This window comes from Schistosoma haematobium, chromosome 1, assembly GCF_000699445.3.
Source record: "Schistosoma haematobium chromosome 1, whole genome shotgun sequence".
Taxonomy (NCBI): domain Eukaryota; kingdom Metazoa; phylum Platyhelminthes; class Trematoda; order Strigeidida; family Schistosomatidae; genus Schistosoma; species Schistosoma haematobium.
Window position 1 is genome coordinate 53,769,012 of NC_067196.1, and position 22,855 is coordinate 53,791,866.

At 39.0% G+C, this 22,855-nt stretch overlaps 1 protein-coding gene across 2 annotated transcripts; it reads right to left on the reverse strand.

Moving 5' to 3' along the window:
* Positions 1-6,058: 6,058 nt before the first annotated feature.
* CCNYL1_1 (Cyclin Y) lies at positions 6,059-16,408 on the reverse strand. Of its 2 annotated transcripts, XM_051209068.1 has the most exons (7): positions 16,100-16,408; positions 15,981-16,055; positions 15,923-15,948; positions 15,609-15,884; positions 10,683-10,820; positions 9,540-9,706; positions 6,129-7,655 (listed from the first exon to the last, which is right to left on the reverse strand). In XM_051209068.1, the coding sequence occupies exons 1-7, from the start codon at positions 16,350-16,352 to the stop codon at positions 6,749-6,751; spliced, it is 1,842 nt and encodes a 613-aa protein (XP_051074489.1). In that variant the 5' UTR covers positions 16,353-16,408; the 3' UTR covers positions 6,129-6,748. The 2 variants fall into 2 exon arrangements, with proteins under 2 accessions (XP_051074488.1, XP_051074489.1); XM_051209069.1 differs by having other exon boundaries at positions 6,059-7,655; positions 15,609-15,945.
* Positions 16,409-22,855: the final 6,447 nt, after the last annotated feature.

Consider the following 22,855-nt stretch of genomic DNA (forward strand, 5'->3'; position numbering starts at 1 on the left):
GTACCATCCATTACCTCCGACGTCTTTCCCGAATTGACCCATCATCTGGAAGCTGGTTTGTTCTATCCAACAGTAGATCGCTGTTCATGTTATCCTGTCATTCGGTTTCTTTTGTAAACAATTTTTTATATATACTTGTACCATTATGATGATGGTTATGGTAATTCTCCAAGTTCCAGCTCTGTAAAGCAGGACCATTTGACGTTCGCACTGAAGATTCTGACATTGATATTGGTTGACGGTTGTTTTGAGTTCCATATGTTGTTCAACCGAAGAGATGCTGCCCTTGTTTTGCCAATCCTACCTCAGCATCTGCATAAGGTCCTCCTTGTTCATCAATGGTGCTGCCTGGTTAGGTGCGTGAAAGTTTCCACCTCTCTCGGAGTTTCTTCATGAAGTGTGGTTGGGTTGATTGATATCCTCCGTGTTGTGTTTGAGGATGTTGTTTTCTCTTGTGTCTGTTGAGGCCTACTGATGCAGAGGCTGCTGCTACACTGCTTTTCTTGATATGAGTTCAGTCGTGGTAATGAAATAAAAGAGTTAAGGGATCTGTGGATTCCAACTCGTCTAGTTGCATGCATGTTGTCCATTGCATTTCGTGCTTTCCCTCAGATATGGTCTTCATAATCCAGTCAACCACCAGAATTAAGGATAGGGGCGAGAGTATGCAACCTTTTCTGACCACGGTCCTCACTTGAAGTGCATCTGTCAACTGTTCTCCGTGTATGACCTTGCCATGTGGTCCGTCTTATAAATTCCGTATGACGTCGATTTTCTCAAGCACGCCATTGTGTTGACGAAGGTTGAGCATCCAATCTAGCGGTATTATAAATTCGGTCACCAAGACTAGTCTCAATATCTTTTTAGAGTATGGTCTCAGAGTACCGCAGAGATAAAAATATTTTAAACCATTTGTTATGTAAAATGGTCTACTCACTGTCATAGTTCAAATATCGTAATACAATGTAAAATTACCTGCATATTATCATTCTTGCACCTATCTTATTATACATTAATGACTGTTTTCGTTTGCTTTTTGTTTAGCACCTCGTGTATGATGAAGATGCAAATACCAATACTATAAATGATTGGAAATCTTCAACAGCCTATCGTCGGGCGGTGACCTGAAGCTATGTCAGCTCTTATACTGGTTCTCACGTCGTTCATTGGCTCTGGGAATTTTTCTCTGATGAAAATATGTTCTATCTGGCAATCATTGGTGTGATCCATGCAAATTTATGAATGCATTTTTGTGGAAATATGGCCACCCTATAACCAATTTGTTGATTGCACATGGCTTTGAAAATCTGTCACCATTCTTTTTTGTTACTTCCAGTCAGTCCATGTCATCCCAAGATATCTTCGTGTTTAGTGTTATCCAGTCACGATTTGGCCTCTCATAGAACTGACATTTATCTTCTTCATTTCTGTCATCGATGAGTGCATAGCACTGAGAAACATCTATTAGGATCCCTCACCTTTGTTTTGAAGCGCGCTCAGATGATTTCGATACATGAAATGCCCTTCCGATAGCTTCTCAGGGCAGTATCAGAGTAGCTTCTTGCACTTGTGGAGCATTTTTTCTTCATGTACGGAGTACATCAGCATCTCTTCCGAATCTATCCTTTTCTCTCTAGCTTTATTTCATTGTGTTTCACTTACTCTTACAACCATAAAGTTATCTCCTCATTAACATAGCTGTACGATTGATCCTACCTGTCTCCAAAAGTGCCCGGATATTCCTTGTACCCATATTGTTCTGTTTGTTAGAAAAAGCATCGAACGCGTGACTTCATAGAAATTTCGGCTTACACCACTAGGTGTCAGACTTCTTCTAAACGAAGATCTCACAACACTTAATTAACGTTTTTTTAGCAAAAATGCTTTCTGCAGCATATGATTGCTAACTCTATGTCCAATCCTACTCACTTAACCAGACTTGGGAACAGTAACAAATCTAGCAGAGCTATACGATGAGTTTATACAATGGCACTTGTGATTAAATACTTAAAAAAAACTAGCACCAACAGTGATGTAATAATCTATCAAAAATCCAAGCATATGGTGATTTATAACAAGGCGGACGTCTCGCAAAATGCTCCTTATTAACTACGACCGAATACCGGAAACTGTAGCAAAGCAATCATATACAGGCACAAAGATTTAAAACGATCTGTACAAACCCGTAGCGAATATATTGGATTCTGAATTGACGTCCAGCGACAATATATTCCCATTTCGTTGTAGTAATTTACGAAGCTTTCACACTGTTGCACAGAAAGCAAAGCATTTTAAGAACTAGAAGAAACAGAAACTTCACGAGGTGGGGTGCCCTGAAATTCGCGACATGATTATTATATATGCAGACAATCCCATAACCAACAAAGTAGAAGTTATAAAGCCACGGTGCATTCGGTATCAAGGAGCAAGTAGAGGGAACCAGACGATCGAGATTGATATAAGATGTACAATTAATATATAAAAATAAAGCAGATTGAATATGAACATAATTTCATATATGGACTAACGGGATCGAAAGATATCGCTTTCTAAGGACCATAAAAATTATTCGATTATTTCATGATTATACACCGTAACGCTTGAGTTAACATAAGCCTGTCTATTACGAGGCTACATCGTGTTCCCAAATAAAGTAAGTAACGGTAGTGAATATAAAATACGTTGCAAGACCGACACAAAACGTAGCTGCAAATACACAAGGAACTGTAAACAATAAAAGATCACAAATGCACTTTGTCACTAATACATGAATCATCTTGATTAGTTCCCTCCTTTATGGACTTAAAAAACACTGCATGCATTACAATGAGGTCTGATGAAGCCCTTAGTCGAAACGCTACGCTAAATGCTTTTTTAACACAGGACTTTTATCTTTTCTAAACAATTCACTATTCTATATATAATACGTTAAATCCGCCCGGAGCCCCACCGGAGGCTAGTGCAGTCCCCAGCCCGGATAAAGGAGGAGGGTTGAGCATGGAGTTAGCGACTCCGTCGCGTAGAAAACTCGTTAAAAATCGCCAATCAAAAAAAAATATTCAAACAATTTGAACTCTGCCCTGGGAATCAGAGGTTCTTCATTTAGAAGAGTGATGACGCCTCATGATGAAGGCCGAGTTTCTTCGGACGTCACGAGGCCGATACCCATCCTGACAACCAGAGCAACCATTTATTTAGGTACACGGAATGCTCGTACAATGTGGGAGACCGGAGACGTGAGAAACAAGAGAGGAGCCGATATAGCGTCAGATCATCACTTGCTGATCACCTAGGTGAAATTGAAACTCAAGAAGCACTGCACAACGGGGCAGACAATATCACAAAAGTTTAATACGTCCTTTCTTCGGGATACTGATAAACTCAACAAATTCAAGATAGCCCTCAGCAATAAAGTTCAGGTCTTTCATGATATACTCAATGGAGAAGGAACTAATATGAAGAGCAACTGGAAAGGGACAAAAGAAGCAGTCACTTCAACATGTCATGAGGTTCTGGGCCACAAGAACCACTATCACAAGGAATGGACCACTGTTGATACACTGGATAAGATTCAAGAGAGGAGGAACAAGAAGGCAGAAATCAATACCAGCCGAACAAGGGCATCAAAGGCAAGGCACAAGCTGAATACATAGAAGTAAACAAGCAAGTGAATAGAAGCATTATAACTGACAAACGTAAATATGTGGAAGATTTAGCAATGACGGCATAAAAGGCTGCAAGAGAAGGAAACATGAAGCAACTGTATGAAACAACAAAGAAACTGTGTGGAAATCACCGTAAACCAGAACGACCAGTGAAAATCAAAGAAGGCGAGGTAATCACCAACATTGAAGAGCAACAAAACAGGTGGGTAGAACACTTCAAAGAACTCTTGAATCGACCAGCTCCACTGAACCCACCCAATATCGAAGCAGCAACCACGGACCTCCCAAACAATGCTGACCCACCAACAATTGAGGAGATTAGCATGGCCACCAGGTAAATCAAGAGTGGCAAAGCAACAGGACCAGACAACATTCCAGCAGAGGCACTGAAAGCAGACGTAGCAGTAACTGCAAAGGTACCCCATATTCTCTTCAATAAGATTTGGGATGAGGAACATGTACCAACAGACTGGGAAAAATGACTTCTGGTCAATATACCAAAGAATGGCGATCTCAGAAACTGTGATAACTACAGGGGCAACACTCTTCACTCAATACCGGGAGAAGTCTTCAACAGGGTATTGTTAAACAGGATGAAGAACTGCGTAGACGCCCAACTTCGTGACCAACAGGCAGGATTCCGTAAGGATAGATCGTGTACAGACCAAATCGCAACTCTACGGATCATTGTGGAACAATCAATTGAATGGAATTCATCACTATACATCAACTCCATTGATCACGAGAAAGCATTTGACAGAATGACATTATGGAAGCTTCTTCGACACTACGGCGTACCTCAGAAGATAGTCAATATAATACAGAATTCCTATGATGGATTACACTGCAAAATCGTGCATGGAGGACAGTTGACAAACTCGTTCGAAGTAAAGACCGGTGTCAGGCAGGGTTGCTTACTCTCACCCTTTCTCTTTCTCCTGGTGATCGACTGGATCATGAAGACGTCAAAATCTGAAGGGAAGCACAGAATACAGTGGAGAGATAGGATGCAGCTGGACGATCTAGACTTCGCAGATGATCTGGCTCTTCTATAGCACACGCAACAACAAATGCAGGCGAAGATGACCAGTGTAGCAGCAGTAGGTCTCAATATACACAAAGGGGAAAGCAAGATTCTCCGATTCAACACAGCTGGCACCAATCCAATCACAATTGACAGAGAAGATTTGGAAGATGTAAAAACCTTTACATATTTGGGCAGCATCATTGATTAACACGGTGGATCTGGTGCAGATGTGATGGCGCGGATCGGTAAAGCAAGAGCAGGATATTTACAACTGAAGAACATCTGGAACTCAAAGCAACTGTCAACCAACACCAAAGTCAGAAATTTCAATAAAAATGTTAAGACAATTCTAATGTATGGGGCGGAAACTTGGAGAACTACGAAGGTCATCATCCAGAAGATACAAGTGTTCATTAACAGTTGTCTACGCAAAATACTTCTGATTTATTGGTCGGACACTGTCAACAACAACCTAATATGGGAGAGAACAAACCAGATTCCAGCGGAAGAAGAAATCAGGAAGAAGTGCTGGAAGTGGATAGGGTAAACATTAAGGAAAGCACCCAACTGCGTCACAAGGTATGCTCTCACATGGAATCCTCAAGGGTAAGTGAGAACAGGAAGACCAAAGAACACATTACGCCGAGAAATGGAGACGGACATGAGAAAAATGAATAACAATTGGATGGAACTAGAAAAGAAGGCCCGGGACAGAATGGGTTGGAGAGTGCTGGTCGGCGGCCTATGCTCCATTGGGAGTAACAGGTGTAATTAAGTAATAAAATAGGTTGTTGGCTTGTGAAGACTCAAAGTGGAATCATAAAACAGGTTTGGTAAATGTAACTTTTTAGAGATTGGGATAGTGAAAGATAATAAGATGAAGACCAAAGGATGGCTTATCAAGACCTGAATTGTAGTAAAACTCAAACATTTATAGTATAGGTTTGACGGACGAATGTTAGTGAGAAATCAGAATTACACAAAGCTAAAAGCTTATAAGCGGATAAAAAATTAACAGGACCGTGATACTTTCAGTGATATCACTGAACATCTAGAACAGAAAATGACTACCGCCCCACTAACCAGGAAGTCTCAGAACGTATCTCAATTACCAGTATGTTGGGCAGTATCGTGAATCTTCAGACAATATTTTACAGCTGTAAAGTAATGTGAAGTGCACTGTTGTATATTAAACTCGTCCTTCGGTTGACTAACAAACGCCAGGCCTGTGGAGCGGTGAAAAATCCACTGTTTCTTGTATTAACTTTACTCACTAGTAAGAGATACGTCCAAACATCGGTGATTACTGAAGAGTGATGCAGTTAGTAGATATAATCCAAGTAGTAACGCTCATAAAAACTATTGCTGATAGCTAGAAATCATACACATGTTTACTTTTTATTTAATCAAAAAATGTACATTGTTAATCATTTCCTGTATAAATATGATACCTATAATAAACTTGATTTATTCATATATCTGTCAAATGATAAATACAAGAAGGAATACTTATCTGAGGAAAATACAACAATTATACATGTGTAAATACGTAGTAAACGAATGAGAGGAATCCAAAATACTAAACATACAATTCTTTATAAAGTATATATATATATATAACCATCGTACGAAAAACTCACAAAATGAAACATAAGAAAATACCAACTTATAGTAGAGTTATAAAATTCCTGTCACTAATACTACTGCTAATAATCGTAATGGAAACACAATCGTTGTATTCGAATATTGCAGATTGTTGAATATACAGAAGAGACTAGATTGACAGTATATATATATGGGGAATTTGATTAAGAGACTCAAAAATGTTTAACATCCATATGGGAAGAATGAAATTATTAATAATAGCATGTTAAGAAAACAGTATGAAATAAAAATAAAACTGAGTAAAAATAGAAGTAGTTTTAGTGATAAAGGCAAATAAATAAATGCACACAAATACAAAATAGCCAGAATTTTAGTAGAAAGTTCCTCACTATAAGCGTTAATAACAATAGCACAAATAATATTAAAAGCAAATATATTAAACCATAGCTAATCAATATAATCCAGAATCGCGTAATAAGGAATAAGCTACATCGCCACCCATAAGAGATCGCATAAACTCTGTTCCCATACGAGAATCGGTTACATTATTGGGATCTACACCTGTTGCTTCATTTAAGGAACAAGGTGGATTAAAATTCCGAACACAAGCTGACGTTTGGAAAGGCTTACAGGAGGAGTTGATCAGAAGCTTCGTGCAAGGAACTGTTTCTTTTTGATAATTCAAAGATGATGATAATAATAAGGGATGAAACTGGTTAGAAGGCTCTTGGTCTGTGTAGAAGTACTTTGTCTTTGATTGTTTCGACTGACAAGTAAAATCTCTTAACTTTGAATAAGTTGGGGGAGTAGAATTTACAAAATCAGTTTCTTCATCTAGGTGGATTGGAACCAACGATTCATCGGAAATTACATTATTGAAAGACTGATAATTAATATCAACAGGAACTGTTACATGATCAAGCATAAGATCAAACTTTGGGTTGGACAAGTTAATTTCATGGTTAGTTGCCTGATTTCGACTTAAAAAAGGAGTTTTAATGAACTTTTTATGATTACCGTCTTTGTAGCATTTAACTTCTGTTGATTTCTGAATAGTAATACGCTTTTGTTTCTCTTTCTTATTGCACAATACTTCTGATTTTGTGAAAGAAGGTAAGTCAAAAAGAAATCCTCTATCTAATAATGTTTTGTCCGATGTACATATTTCCAAATTAGTAGGTAATATTCGGAAGTTGCGTGCTCTTTCAGGAGTTAAACGTTTTCGTTTAACAGCTTGATTTGCGACTCCAGCGCTCTCCCCAACGGTTAACAAGTCAAAATAATATCTGGCATATACTCCAAATGGTACATTGATATTAAACCGTAACAGTCTTAATGTGTGTCGTTCCAAAGCATTCCTGTTTTTAAATATTTAAATGAGATGATTTTAGTTGCAAGAACTTTCTAAATCAGTAAGTAAAAATATACAATCTTGGACATTTGAATTAATGAAAACTACAACCTTCAGAAAAAGTGACCTCATAGGACTCTGAAAAGTTCATCTATAAGAATATAACTGTTTCTTAAAGCATATTTTTCAGTCCTTATCATTCACTTGGTATAGGATAATTTTGTAACAAGGTTTAGCATCTTCTAGCATAGTATAAGTTCTCCAGAAAAGACAGCTTTTCACATTTTTTGTGCACGGATACGAATGTGCGAGTTAGGGACTGCCTTCGTATCAATATCTCCTCTGCATTAGTGTCTGTAACATCCACCCTCAATTTTTACGGCCATGTACTACTCTGTAAGTTCTGTTAAGTGTATATAAATATCAAGTAATGTATACAATGGAAAAAATAGAAAGGTTTGATGCCATTCTTAAAGGAGCAACGACACAAGCTATGTAAGTTCTACAGTGAATGATTACCAAGTGGTAACTAATGTCATGTTTCGCCTAGTCCTTAATCCTGATTGAAACCTGCCGATCAAGTTCCAATGTGATCATTAGTCTAAATGATTCGGGGTCGAGTGTAGTAAGCTTTCGTTAGTTATCTGAAGGTAGTCAAGGGGAAACCTTAAATGTAGATAAAGGGCCAGTTGTCACCCATCAAGAAGTATTGTAAATCTGGAGTTATTTGATACTTTCTACGAAATTTGAGACCATATCATCTGTTATCATTAATATACGTTACCCTTGAGCTATCCAGGTTGTGATTGACTTCCCTTAAGGTTGAAATATTTAAACTAATTGATCGTTGATAAGTAGTCAACTCCATATTTTTCTAGTCTGGTGCTGATGAAATTATACAAATACCGTTACAATATAACCACTACTGTAAGTGACTCGAGGACCTAAAGACTAAGTTTTGATATCGAGTGGTTGAATGTTTAAATACAACACCTCTTTAAGAGATACTGCAAGATATGGCGTCCAAAGTATCAGTCTCTTCTAGTATCCCAACATCTCTTGCTAACAAGTAACAACTAGCTTGATATTTATATTAAGGGCTTCCTGTGGATTTTCTTCAACCTCCTATCATACTGCTGCACTGAAACTATTATTTGCTGCGATGTTTACATGAATATCCACGTTCATACAGTAATGTATAAGGCAAAAAACTTTCAAACATAAAAATATGACTGTTTCGCCATTGAAGACGACCTTTTAATCCTGACTAGAATAAGCGAAAATAGACAGAAAAGGGAAATGAATAAAAATAAACTAAATTAACAGGATTAGTCAGATACATCCAGATCCAACTACACTAAGAGAATATAGGGAAATCTGTATTCCAAAACAATGTTTTTATTGTAGAATGTATCTATATATCCAGTTTTTAGTCTTAATGCTAAACAATTACAATGCCATGACATTAACGACAGACTAAGTGGTCGCTTAGTGGTTGAAGCGCTCTATTTTCAACTGCTAGGTAGCAAGTTCTAACAGCGCTACACTTACTCCATTTTAAGTAGCCGAGTAATACCACTAACCTTCACATAATCAGTGTGAATCAATGCTGTGAACATAAATTTATTCGGTAAGTTACCTTAAACATAATAATTAATTCTAGCTAAAGTTAATACACTGTCGCATAAACATAATTTAACACGAAGGCATATATAGACAAGGACGACGATGATAAGTAAGGGTTCATTATAGAGGCATTTGGAATACTGATAAAGTCCCTACCAAAAATTATAATACATTTGATACTGAAAGGAAAGATTTTAAAATGTCAGAACTGTGGGATTTAGAACTACTAATTTAATATGATCACCTTCCTTATTACTGAACTTACAAATCCTCAACATGGATATCCCGGAGAATTTGGCAATAGTCAATATTCCATACAGCCTGATCATCTAAAACTTTGCTAGCAAGAAGAACACAAGCTAAAAGTTGACGACGCCATGTCCATGATGTCATAGCCACTTCGGCTCCAAGTATAAGTCGTTCAAGAAATATCTAATTAAATAAAAATAAGAATGGTTATAATAGTCATAAAGCTAAGGTTTTAATTCTTAAATTTAAATAATGTTAATTATTATATTTTAACTATCCAAACAGTCATGGTGTGAATGACAAAAACAAATGAACTGATGAAATTTACTAAGTCATTCCTCAGGTATAAACTAAAAGACTATAAAATATTTGTGACAAAATATTCTAGAACAGAGTGCATGTTTATGAAAATATAAAAATACTCGAATCAAAGACAGTCAAAAGAAATAAAAAGAATGTTATATCTTGAAGCCAAGTAAGCATATTAATCCCATTTTTATCTGGACATCTGGTAATGACTAGTGCCTCACATCTGAAGCAAATAAAGTGAAAAAGATAAGGATTATAGTGTCAGCCTTCATATAAAACCAGAAATACTCAATATTTTACTGAAGAAACTAGGTACTAATTTATGAAAATCCAGATCATACTAAGCTAAAATAAAACTCGACGAAAGCAATAAACTTGTATCTACACATTTCACGTGCAATAACAATTTAAACTTTCTATTCAACATCCTATTATCGAGTGCTTGAGTCTGACGTAATCAGTACCTAGGAAACGAAAGGTAGTACATGCTCCTAACTCAAATATGATGGCGTCGTGCTTAGATCGACTTTTGAAGTTGTTGCTTTGAGTGTACTGCAACTTTCAGTACATTATAAAAAGTAATAAAATCTGTATGGAAAACTATTTATATATAGGTAAACAAATGACGAGTGAGTATTCAACTATGTATAAAAGCATTAAAATGTTAACTTCTGTAAGTTGATACTGATCCTGTCTAAAAACCAATGAAAGCTTTGACATTGAAAAATCGATCTATGGGACTTCAGTACTATCCGAAATATTAGGTCTGATAAAAGCCGAAATCTTCATGCGAGAATGAATGTACATTTACTGCATAAAAAGCGTTTCCGAAGTTAAAGCAGTCACCTACAAGGGCTACAATAGCACATTCGGGTCCCAATAGGGCTGTGCTGAAAAGACGACGCAGAAACTGTCGAATATGATAGGCTGTTGAAGATTTCCAATCATTTATAGTATTGGTATTTGCATCTTCATCATACACGAGGTGCTAAACAAAAAGCAAACGAAAACAGTCATTAATGTATAATAAGATAGGTGCAAGAATGATAATATGCAGGTAATTTTACATTATGTTAAGATATTTGGAATATATTCTTAGCTTGGCTATCATTAAGTAGGACCCTAAGAGGTATTCTTGAAGCGTCTTTCCTACATCCAATGAGACGCAGACAAACACGCGCTAGCACTAGAGCATGATCTGAATCTAAGCATGTGTTCCAGAACGAGCGACAGTCTTCTATCGAGCCCTTCCATCGGTGGCTGTAGGAAGCAATTTCCTACAGGTGTAACTCTAAGCTATTCTCTAGACTGTCGAGCACAGAGCCTTGGTTTAGCCCAAGTCAGAACAAGTAAGCTATTTGGTTTGATAAACCTTATCTGTTTCTAAATCATAAATTAACACCGTTAGTGTACAAAATAAACAGTACAGTTTATTTACACAGGGAAAAACAGAGACATAAATAACATACCGAATAGTAACTAGATGATAGGAAAAATAAGTCAACAAGGCGAATATTGTTTTATAATGAACATAAAAATTGTGATTGGTGAATAAGCAAGACATAGTCATACAAGGTCAAAGAAAGTTAATAGGCGTTTCACTTTATCATTCATGAGTTCGTTTATCCATCACACTTCACAGTGGCTGGTAGGGATGTGATCTATTTGGGTCCAACGTTGGGACGAATTCGAGGGTCGCCATGTCAAAAGATGTTTTTTTTTATGAAAAAGAGAATTCAGCGAAGAAATTTTTCTTTTCGACAAAATCATTTACTTAAGCTCTGCCAGGGAAGTCCTACTCACTGCCTTCTCGTGGCGGGGGTGTTGTTTACGAAAATGAGAGGACGAAAAGCGAATGTCCGGCGCTTTAACCGGATCACAAACCAATGGTGCACATGGGCTCCAGTATCCTGCGGGAACAAATGGCGTATGAACCAATTGCTGGTCACCGGCTTCCATGGGACTGCATCTCCTTACGATGCTCCACTGCCTTGTGGATCAGACCATTAGGTCAAAGGCTCGGGGAGTGGCCCCTTAAGAAAACCACCTGCTTCGGTCTGGGCACCCGGGCAGTATCATAGCCCTCACACATATCGAATGAGATTTGTGTGGCGCACATGTATTTGGTGCCTCTTTGTACCATTATCTATGTGTTGAAATAAAAAAAATAGTTATATGGAAAATTGTATAAGAACGTACAGCTTAAGTAAATGATTTCGTCGAAAAGAAAATTTTCTTCGCTGAATTCTCTTTTTCTTATTCAAAGACACAATGGGTTATTTTTCCGTATTAGCAAGAAACATGCGGTTATCTGAGCATAGCTGCAACAGACAGTCGACATTATCTGTTCTTTTAGCCACGACGCTATAAGATCCACCCAGGTGTCTTTCCCTTTCGCTTAGTTTACCTACTTGAGCACTAAAGTCACCAGCCACTATTGCTACATCAGAGCGCCCAGCTTTTCGGAGAAGGTAGGAAGGCTTTCTGTAAAACTCATCTTTTACATCATCTGCGATCCAGTCAGTGGGAGAATAAGCAGAAACGACGAAGAGGCAACGACAAGTGTCCCCATCTTTCCGAGTCCTTACTGTTCCGTTTAGTTGGGCAGTGCACAAACGACTGTCTATTGGGATCCAGTCTAAGAGAACTAGTTCTGCCCTAGGACTCAATGCTATACCTACGCCAGCGAGACCACGGGAAACAGCATCAGGGCTTCCAGATACACGAAGAGTGAATCAATTCGGTTCTATGTTTTGACATGGTGAGGTCAAATGAATGACGCTACTCGGATCCTGTATGCGCGTTTCGGAGACGCAGTACACATCGATGGCACAAGATTCTAAAGTTCTAGCTAAGGAAGCCTGATGTCCAATTTGGCACAATATTCGAACGTTATAAGCTCCTAGATGTAGTTTGGAACGTGGTTTCAGGAGACCAGGAATAACGTTCCGCGTACTCGAATCGTTCGCACTAGCGGTGCAAGGCGATAAAGGGACGTGAGAAGGGTTAGTCGTGGAGATAAGAGAGTTATTAAGAGGCGTAGGAATGATTCGAATGTGACCAACTTGGTCTCGCGTGTTGTTACGTGCATGAGGGCTGATATCACTTCCCGGCTGCCCACATCGTGGAAGGGTATTTCCTGAGGAACCTGGAAAGAAAGTTGGATTAGTGTTCGTCTTAACGACCTGGGAGCGTGACCTCAGAGTCCAAGGGACAACTGCTTGAGGCCGGTCGCGCATGGCCTTTCTGTAGGAGATTTTTAACGTGTTAGCTCCGCTCTTCAAAGGGCCTTACCGCCGGAGACGGAAATCCGTGAGGTAAGGTGAGGTATGACATCTTTACGGTCAACCTTTTCTAACCCCTTCCTTCCTTGTGAGAAGGCAGCATCGCTGCAGATGCTGGTTGTCCGAGGGAAACATCTTACTGCTGTCACACCCGTCTACAGTCAGCAGTACGACTTCGCCCTCAGACCTTGAGTTGCTGCTTTTAGTCTTACCGTTCTCCAATCGACCTGCCTGACATGGTAGAACCTACAGGAACATATGTTCCAGCCAATATAGCTTGGTTAAGTCATCACGACAGGCAAGCCCGACCACCACGCCAATGTAGCAGCTACGGACGGGACCTACAATAGTGAGATTTTAGTAAACTGCAAAAAGATTATGTGAATTGCATAGACGTTTGATTTTAAACATCTAGCAACTACATTCAAATTTATTGACTAACATATTCTTATAAAAACCAACGACGTTTCTATAGTATAAATATCCCGATCGATTTCAGATCTAACGGTTTAAAAAACCTGGCCATTAGGTAAGTGATATTCATCACTTTTAAAATCCAGTATTTCCCAGTGAGTGAAAAAAACAAGTAGATTTTTTTTGCTAACGCCTCGCTATTAAACGTGATTGAAAAGTACTCCGAAACCATGGACTACAACAATCGTCACTCTATAAGATCAGACACAGATGAAATTAGACGAGTAAGACCAGGGTACTATCTACCACATCAAACACTACAAAGCAATTTAGTTCATGCATAAGATAAAACACCGGAAGATCCACGATTTAATTATCAACAAAATGGCACATTCAAAATGTGATCCTGTACACATTAAAAAGCTTGAGAAATCAATATAGGAACGCATGAACATCGATGAGCTTCTATCTGATCACCGAGAAATCCAAATGAAATTAAAAAACTTAATGAATTTCCGGTCTTACATAAACATTTAATATTAGATCAACAAATAATATTAAAGTAATTTGCATGGACTTTAAGACATAAACAAAATCATGGATTAGAAACACTTAATATCAAGTGGAATTTAAATTGTCTGGATAGAAATGAGAGGCTAAGGCGAAATTTTTCCTGGTTCTAACACCCTCTTCCCACAAATTAGGATTGTCAACACAGATGTGGTACGAAAACCGTATCACACAACTACATGCAATTCTTATAATTCATACACTTGTTAAATGTACCAGCTTATAAACTCGTTGGTTTTTTTTCAATTTATTCACTCGACAACACAGAATTGCTTCGTACAGAAGCATTTCAACCGAGTTACCATAGATAAACTTCAGTTTTTGTACATCGTGATCTACAATACTTTGGTAAAGCTATTAGTATTGAGTAGCGAAACGTCAGTAAGATCAATTTTGTTTCGTTTCTTCTGACTCCTTTGAAAATGAAAATCTCTAGTAATAACGGATAGAACTATAGGTTACCGGATTCTAAAGAGTAATGAAGATCTTTAAGTTGGGAAAGCCTATATTTCTACAAATACAAGAAATTAACTGACCCTGGATGTGACGTGGATTTTCAGCTAGTTTATAAATTAAGAAGGTTTGTGTTTTAAAAAATTTTCTAAGGTCGATGGACACATGTAATGGGGACTAATCAGTGCCACCAATAAACCTTAATTCCCAAGGCGATTTTACGTTTACATCGTTTTTATAAATGAGTCAAAGCAGTATATATGAACCTTGTCTAAATCGGGCTTGCGGTAGGAATATAAGAGACTGAAATACAAACACGGCAAATGAATAAACGACTAAGACCAATGGTAATACTTGAAAACTGAGTCTGGGGGAGGAAAATGATGGATGACTATCGGTTAAAAACAGGACGAATTACTGATATTGTTATGAATATGAACGACACTTAGAATGGAATATTAAAATAGTATTTGTGTATTACGAGTGACAAGCCATAAAAAACCAGTCTACACATGTAAGGAATAGGTTATGAGTATTACTTATTCTGTATAACAAGGTATGGCACTATCGAAACTAGACCCACTGAATTAAACCAAAATACTTAAGCCAATAAGAAATTCCAAGTGCAGTCAGTTTTCCGAGACAACTAAGCAATCTGAAAATTCACTACAACCGCTGAGTCAGATGAGAGCTTTTCAATTACAACGGTTTGAGAGAGCATGCGTCACCAGCCCTCAAATTGTGATTCGTCATAAAATACAAAAATATGTTCTTGAGTATTAAGCGCCGCTAATTTTCCGACAATCTGAATGGCTAAAAAACATTTACACAAAGACCCATTTTCAGTTACCTCGTTTATTAAGGTGTCATAAGATTTTTCAATAGCACCATAAACGGCTACTTACAAAGTAACAAAAACTTATGTAACATTTACCACCAAAATATTGCAGAGCTTCTTACCTTCCCTGGTAATTACTAGTTTAAATGGGAAGGGGAATTGGATGAAGTTGAACACATTTACTTTGAAATAATTCAGACAGACCTTTTAGACTTACCTCAATGGGGTAGACTCGTTCATCAAAATTTCTATACACCTCTTCATACATATCCTGAAGGAAGTCAGGACATGAATTTACACCCGGTTTATGTAACAGCTTTGAAAAATGTTTGTTTAGATCACTGCACATAAGAAGTTGAATAGCCACTGACACGCTACATACAATGTCATTCACATCAGGACGAGCCAGATAGCCATCCCCAACATATATAGTACTGCAAGAACTCCACCGTTTAATAGAAAGGGTTGTAGGAGCCCCTTTCCTAGATTTGGGCTGATGTTGCGTAAGCCATAAATAAATTTACAACATACCGTCAGGTCCCTGGAAAATCCTACTACTAGGTCTTAGTGTAAAAAATATCTCACTTACTCTGATATTCAGGTGTAATGCCGGAAAGGAACAGTGTATGTTGTGAGGCATTAAGTGATGGGTCAAACTCGACATCTATGGTGCATTAATATAATAAATGTGACCCATAGGTCACAAACCTTCTGGTTCCCGTTCACTTATGTGTTGTGTTAAATTATATGCAACAGAAGGTTTCTCAGGTATGCTAATACGTGTACAACTGACACAGGGTTCACGATTTTCAATTTCGAATCCACTATCCTCTTCAGAGAAATCAGCACCATTATTCTGGTGACCAAAAACTCGGGGTAATGGGTGATTCTTGCAGTCTTCTTCACTTTCATCATGAAATTCTATCCATGTTTGGCGACAACAAGCTAACCGGTTGCCCATGAATAGTAGGCCCGTAGCATAGTCTTAGGCGTAACGTAGTTATCCTAAACCCGCTCACCACATTTCAAAGTTCCAACTCTCTGGGAAGCGATAACCAACTATTTGTCCGTTCCAATAGAATATCGTTGGCTACAATGAGTTGTCATTCGTTCTGCATGCCTTCGGAACCTAAGGGTAAAAACGTTGGGAAATAATAGGAGTGGTTGAAAAGTGATATCACAGTGCGCTCCATTAGTCATATTAGACCTATGATATATATCGAGCGTAATTATGCAAAACCCAATGAAATATATTGTCAGTGACCTATATGGTGGTAACTTCTACAGCCCAAAGATTCTACCGTTTGGAAAATTCCAACGTATTCTTCATGTTTCATTTAGTTTCTTAACATGAAGTGGTGCTGTGGGATTATAATCGAGTTCGATATAAGTACACTTATCTCGACTGCTAAAATGATAGACCCAATCCCAAAGTGAAGGTTACATCACTGTCTATAGTGATTCGTTTTATCGTGACAGTCAGCAATATGACGTTTAACTTTTCTGAAAGACATGTTTAGGTTAGGGTTAGAATGGTATATCTAATACGAAGAGGAATAAGTCTCAGAGTGACTACGCCTGAATGGCCAAGCTATGTCATCTTGACTTTGTGTTACGATATCCACCATACCCGGCTTTCTCCGTGGTGTTAGATGATGAATGTAAATCTTCTCAGTTATCGTATGTTCTGTTCCGAAAATCGTGTAATTGAGAACCAGTTGCACTACAACGCCTTTGTAAGTGTATTTGGCCACAGGGCACTATTAATCAACTGAGGCGGAATGGAGTAATGAAGATGCCACAGGTATTCGGGTCTATTGGCAGCGGATAAACGACCCCCAAGGCAGGAACTTAGACATTTTTAGCAAGAAGGTAAGTAATATCTTTGTCTAACTTGAAGATGCCACAGTTATTCGGAGTTTGACAACGCTTTAAACAGTAACACCTAATATGAAGCGTACCCAACAAGTGAAATCAAAAGACAGGAGCAAGGAGGTTCGAAGTTATATTTGATAGGCTATCAATATATCGGGGATTGTCTGACCTAATCTGGCTAGCGATTGCAGGGGTTGTTGTGCACGGCGTTCCCACTCGTGATCTGGTGCGGACGCATGACCGATCTCCTTCAGCTAGTTGAGTCCATTAAAACTAATGTGGTCAGCATCCAATGTCGAAAACCTACAGAGCTATTTATTTTGAAGTTTTATTACCGCTACAGATCACTACCCCCCCTAGTGGGGTAGAGATGACCCTAAGACGTGGCCAGCCCGAAGTTTAGACTCAACGAGTTTGTCGTTGAAAAACACTCTTCTGATAGCTTGCTAGGTTTAACAGCGTCCGATCGTTTTTCTTTACTATAGGGGACCATGAAGTACAATATAGTAAAAAAGTAAAAAGTACAATGAAAATTTTGGTTCCTCGTAAACTTCATCGCTGTTTTCCAGCCGTCCTGGAAAAAAAATATGTTAGTACATGTCGAAACACGCTTTTACGCGCGTAAAACCACAAAGTGGGTGAAAAAATGGAAGATAAATTCATGCATATTAAAATCGGTTTTTCTTTTGAATTATATATAGTACGAAGGAAAATCGAGACGATATAAAATGTCATCTAGTATCTTACGTGCAATAATTGTTCAAATGTTCTAGAAATCATACTGTTCTTCCAGAACGCGTTGTTTCACGATTATTTTTAGATACTGCCGAAGTATCATCGTGTGTGTTGTTTGTCAATTGAGGCATTTTAAGTGTGGTAGTTGTGTCGTCCGATTGTATCGAAGGAAAATCTATGTGGATAGAATTTCGTTCTAAATACGCTACTTTGAAGCAATCCATGCTGATGCTATCGTTGGTTCCGTTCTTATCGACTATATAGTACTTAGGTTCACGTCGAAGAACTTCGAAAGGTCCTTCGTACGCTGATTCGAAAGGTTGTTGATATGAGTCTCGACGAACGAGGACGTGTGTACAATATCGTAAGTCAGGTTGAACGAAAACATCGGTTGATTGAGGTCGAGTGGAAGCAGGTTTAACTGAACGCATTATGTTTGTAAGCCTGTTCGTGTAGGAGGTTAGATCCATGTTCATTGAAGAGGATGAAGAATCCACGAATTCCCCTGGAAGTCGAAGTGTTGTTCCACAAACGAGTTGAGCCGCAGTGTATCCAATGTCAGCTGTCACTGCATTGCGAATACCCAGTAAGACGAGTGAAAGAGCATTGTTCCACCGTGAAACGTTTGCAGCTGATAGTGAAGTTTTTAGTTGTCGGTGAAAGCGTTCTACTAACCCGTTTGCGTGTGGGTGGTAGGCAGTCGTTCAGAAGCGAGTGATTCTTAAAAGTGTGGTCAAACGACGTAAAAGTTCAGATTCAAACTGACGTCCGCGATCTGTAGTGATAGTTGAAGGGCAGCCGAAGTTTGCTACCCATCGTTTGACGAAGGCGCGGGCCACTGTTTCAGCAGTGATGTCCTTGGTAGGTACTGCTTCTGGCCATCGAGTCAAACGGTCAACGCAGGTTAAGAGATAAGAGTATCCATTTGAATCTGGTAGAGGTCCTACCAAATCCAGATGAGTATGGTCGAAACCAGAGTCGGAAATATTGAAAGGGCCTAATGGCCATTTTCGTGTCTAATCACCTCAGATTTCTGGCAGCTTACACAGGAGAGTGCCCACTCCCCCACGTCTTTATTCATGTCAGGCCAGCAAAATCGTTCTGCTATAAGCTTGATGGTTGCACGAACACTTGGATGACAACGTTTGTGCAACGTATTGAAGACGTTGCGTCGATAATGTTTCGGCACGATTGGGTGATCCCTAACTGTAGATGTGTCACAAAGTAAGGTTTCCTTACCTGTTCCCATCTGTTTGATGCGTAGTTTAAGTGTTGTGGACGATAACTCGTACTGAAGATCAGTGTCTTCTTTTTGAAGCTGGGTGAGTTTAAGAAGGTCGATTCCTTGGAAACTGTTCAAGGAAGTTATGCGAGATAAGGCGTCTGCGACTACATTGTTTGCTCCAGAGATGCGTTGAATATCTGGAGTAAACTGCGAAATGTAATGCAGTTGTCGAGACTCATGAGGTGAGTACTTGTCTGAAGAAGAGATTAAGGAGAAGGTAAGAGGTTTATGGTCCGTGAAAAGGGTGAATTCACGGCCTTCGATGTAGTGTTGAAAATGCCGTACAGCACAATACATAGCTAGGAGTTCCCTATCGAATGTGCTGTACCTTGATTTGGTGTCTAGCAACCTTCTAAAGAAAAATGCCAAGGGTTGCCAGGAGTTGTTTACCCATTGTTGTAAGACTCCTCCGATTGCCGAGTCGGATGCGTCTACTGCGATACTAATGAGTGCTTGATAGTCTTGATGAGCAAGCATTGTTGCTTGAGTAATAAGTTCCTTAACCGTAGAGAATGCTTTTCGCGCGGTGTCGTCGAAATTAATGGATTTTGCATTTCCACGAAGTTGGTCGGTAAGAGGTTTCATGAGTAATGCGCATTTAGGTATGAATCGTCTATAGAAACTTATAAGGCCGTTAAACGTTCGTAAGCGTTTGACGGTGGTCGGTTCTGGGTAATCCAGAATGGCCGCCATTTTGGTCCTAAGGGGTCGAATGCCTTGAGCATCTATAGTGTGTCTTAGGAAGTCTAACGAGTCGGTTCCGATTCGGCATTTCTGAATGTTTACAGTAATGCCATGTTTTTGTAGTCGTTCGAAAACAAGATCCAAATGCTGGAGATACGATTCTCTGTCGGGTTTGCTATTAGACAGCCGTCAACATACGCATGTACGAAGTTGAGACCTCGAAAATCGTCGTCTATGAATTTTTGGAATGTTTGAGTAGCGTTTCATAAACCGAAAGGCATTCGCAAAAATTCATAGAGTCCGAAGGGAGTTATGATAGCTGTTTTAGGAATATCGTCAGTAACCATATGGATTTGGTTATACGCTTTAACCAAGTCGATTTTCGAAGAGACAGTTGTACCTTTCAAGGTGGCTGTCAAATCGTGAATGTGAGGCAAGGGGTAACGATCGGGAATGGTTTTCACATTCAATCGCCGATAGTCACCAGTTGGACGCCAATCGTTGCTGTCCTTTTTAAGAACCATATGCAATGGAGATGCCCATGGGCTGTTTGACGGTCTTATGACACCTAAGTCTATCATGTGGTCGAACTCGTTTTTCACCAACCTTAGCTTTTCGGGAGCTAGTCGTCGTGCTTTAGAGAATACAGGTGGTCCTGTAGTCGTGATGTGATGTGTAACATTGCTGGCTACATACGGTAATTTCGGTTGCGTTTGTTGTATCCCAAGATAATTATCGAGTAGTGGTTGATAAAAAGGGTCTATCGTGTGATCAATTGTGACTGGGGATAATCTGCAACCAGAAAAGGAAGTTACACAAACAAATAAGTTAGTGTTTCCGTCTACTAGCCTCCGTTTGCGCGTATCGATGAGTAGATTATGGTGTTGTAGAAGGTCCATACCAATGATCGGCATAGAAACCTCTGCAACAACGAAGACCCAGTGAATGGGTTTGCGTAAACCGACGTTAAGATAAACGTACCTTTTACCGTATATGGCGTTATGCTTTCCGTTTTCCGCCTGTAAGTTTAAAACTGATTCGTGAAGCCGGTCTTTAGAATTTGCAGGAAGAACTCTAACTTCTGCGCCAGTGTCGACGAGGTAGTGAACTCTCGTTGTCACGTCTGTGACGTATAACAGACGGCTGTGTTCGCCGGCTACGGTTGCCGTTAACGCGTGCTTGCTTGGAAGTTTCCCAAATTGTTTATCTTGTCGGTCGACTTTGAGTTGGGAAAATTGCAGGGTTTTCTGCAATTTCTGGAGGACTCTCCATACTTGTTATGATACCAGCACCAGTCGGGATTATCTGTCTCTCGTGGACTAGAGATAGATCGCTTACGTGAAGTGTTTCTTCGAGGAGTGTAACCGTCTACAGTCGTTACGAAAATTAATATAACGTGTAAGTGTATGACATAACTCTGTAATGTGATTCTGGGTCGTTTGAGGCTTTTCTTTGACTGAAAATCCTCGGCATTGGAAGATTTCATGATTTCTAAGATGCGGTCAGCAGATGCAGCCAGCTCGTCCATGGCGTTGTTTTGAAACGAGTCCAGCACAGATTACACCTGTTGAGGAAGTTTGGATAAGAACAGTTGTTTGAATAGGTCATCATCGAAGGTTCTTCGGCCAATAACCTCTCATTCTTTGCAACATGTCTGACGCAGAACCGTGTTGCAGGTCGATGTTATTAAGTAGTTGGTCTAAGCTTTGTCTATCGGTAAGGTCTCCGCGTTTAAGGATAAATCGTTTCAGTGTTTCGTAAGGTTCAGAAGCACCACTAGTAAACATACTAAGTGTGACGTACCTGTTGAGTTCGCGCGGCAGTGCCTTGACTACTGCGAGGAATTGTGCACATGTGTCGTTCACGCTGTGCTCGTAGAAGTCGGGTTCTTTGTAACAAAGAAATAGTAATACCAAAGGGTCCAATACCTGAGAATCAATAAAAATTTTCCGGACATAATGGGATCAAATACGTATCTGCAGGAATTTCAACAATCTTCCCTAGCAGACAGTTAAAGATTAACAGTCACACACTGATCTGCACCGTGACTTTGAGCTTAGTCAAACACGACCTTATTGTCAATAGTCCGGAAACGGGCAATAGAAAAATTAGGTAAAAAAGATAAGTCTTCAATCAACGTCTCATAATAAGAGCTCAGACGAGAAAGACTGAAGAACACAAAGTGTGGTTGATAGAGATCTTAGTAAAAGTTTAACTACACGACAAAGAGAAGAAAAAAATAAATGACAGTACTCTCCAACGAAATGCTGTGGATGAATTTTCAGCGTTTTTTCCGCCACATAATGAGGTTAGCACCAGTGTCAAGAACTTACAGAACTATTACTGGAAGGAATTTATTTCCTGCTACACGCATATAGATATGCTAGATCAAATTGTCTTCGATTAAACTTCACTATTGATCTACAATGCTGTTTCCTTCCGGTCATATTAATATTCGACGGTCAGTCTAAACGGTTATAACCCACTTAACTCTTTAAAACATGAACTTTAATTATCAGAAGTATCAAAACCTCTGTCGCTTAGAGTTTGATACAAATTATAGTTATTTTATTTTTGATTTTATAATGCTCACATTTTCATATAAATCAACAGAAATGTCTATGTGAAACTTAAATTCTGGGGTGTTATGATAATAACCACCGGTTCTATTGAACAGAATAATAATTCTTATGGTTGTTCAAAATGTCACAGATGGACTTACAAGCGAAAACAGTAAAAAGAACATTTATGTAGGAAAAGGGACTGGATCATGACTAAAACTGAGTGCCTAGAGGTATACAAAGTAATCGTTTTCCGCAAAATATCACAAATCGTTTTATAGGATGAATCTTATCACACGCCTATGTAGACCACTAAACTCGTCA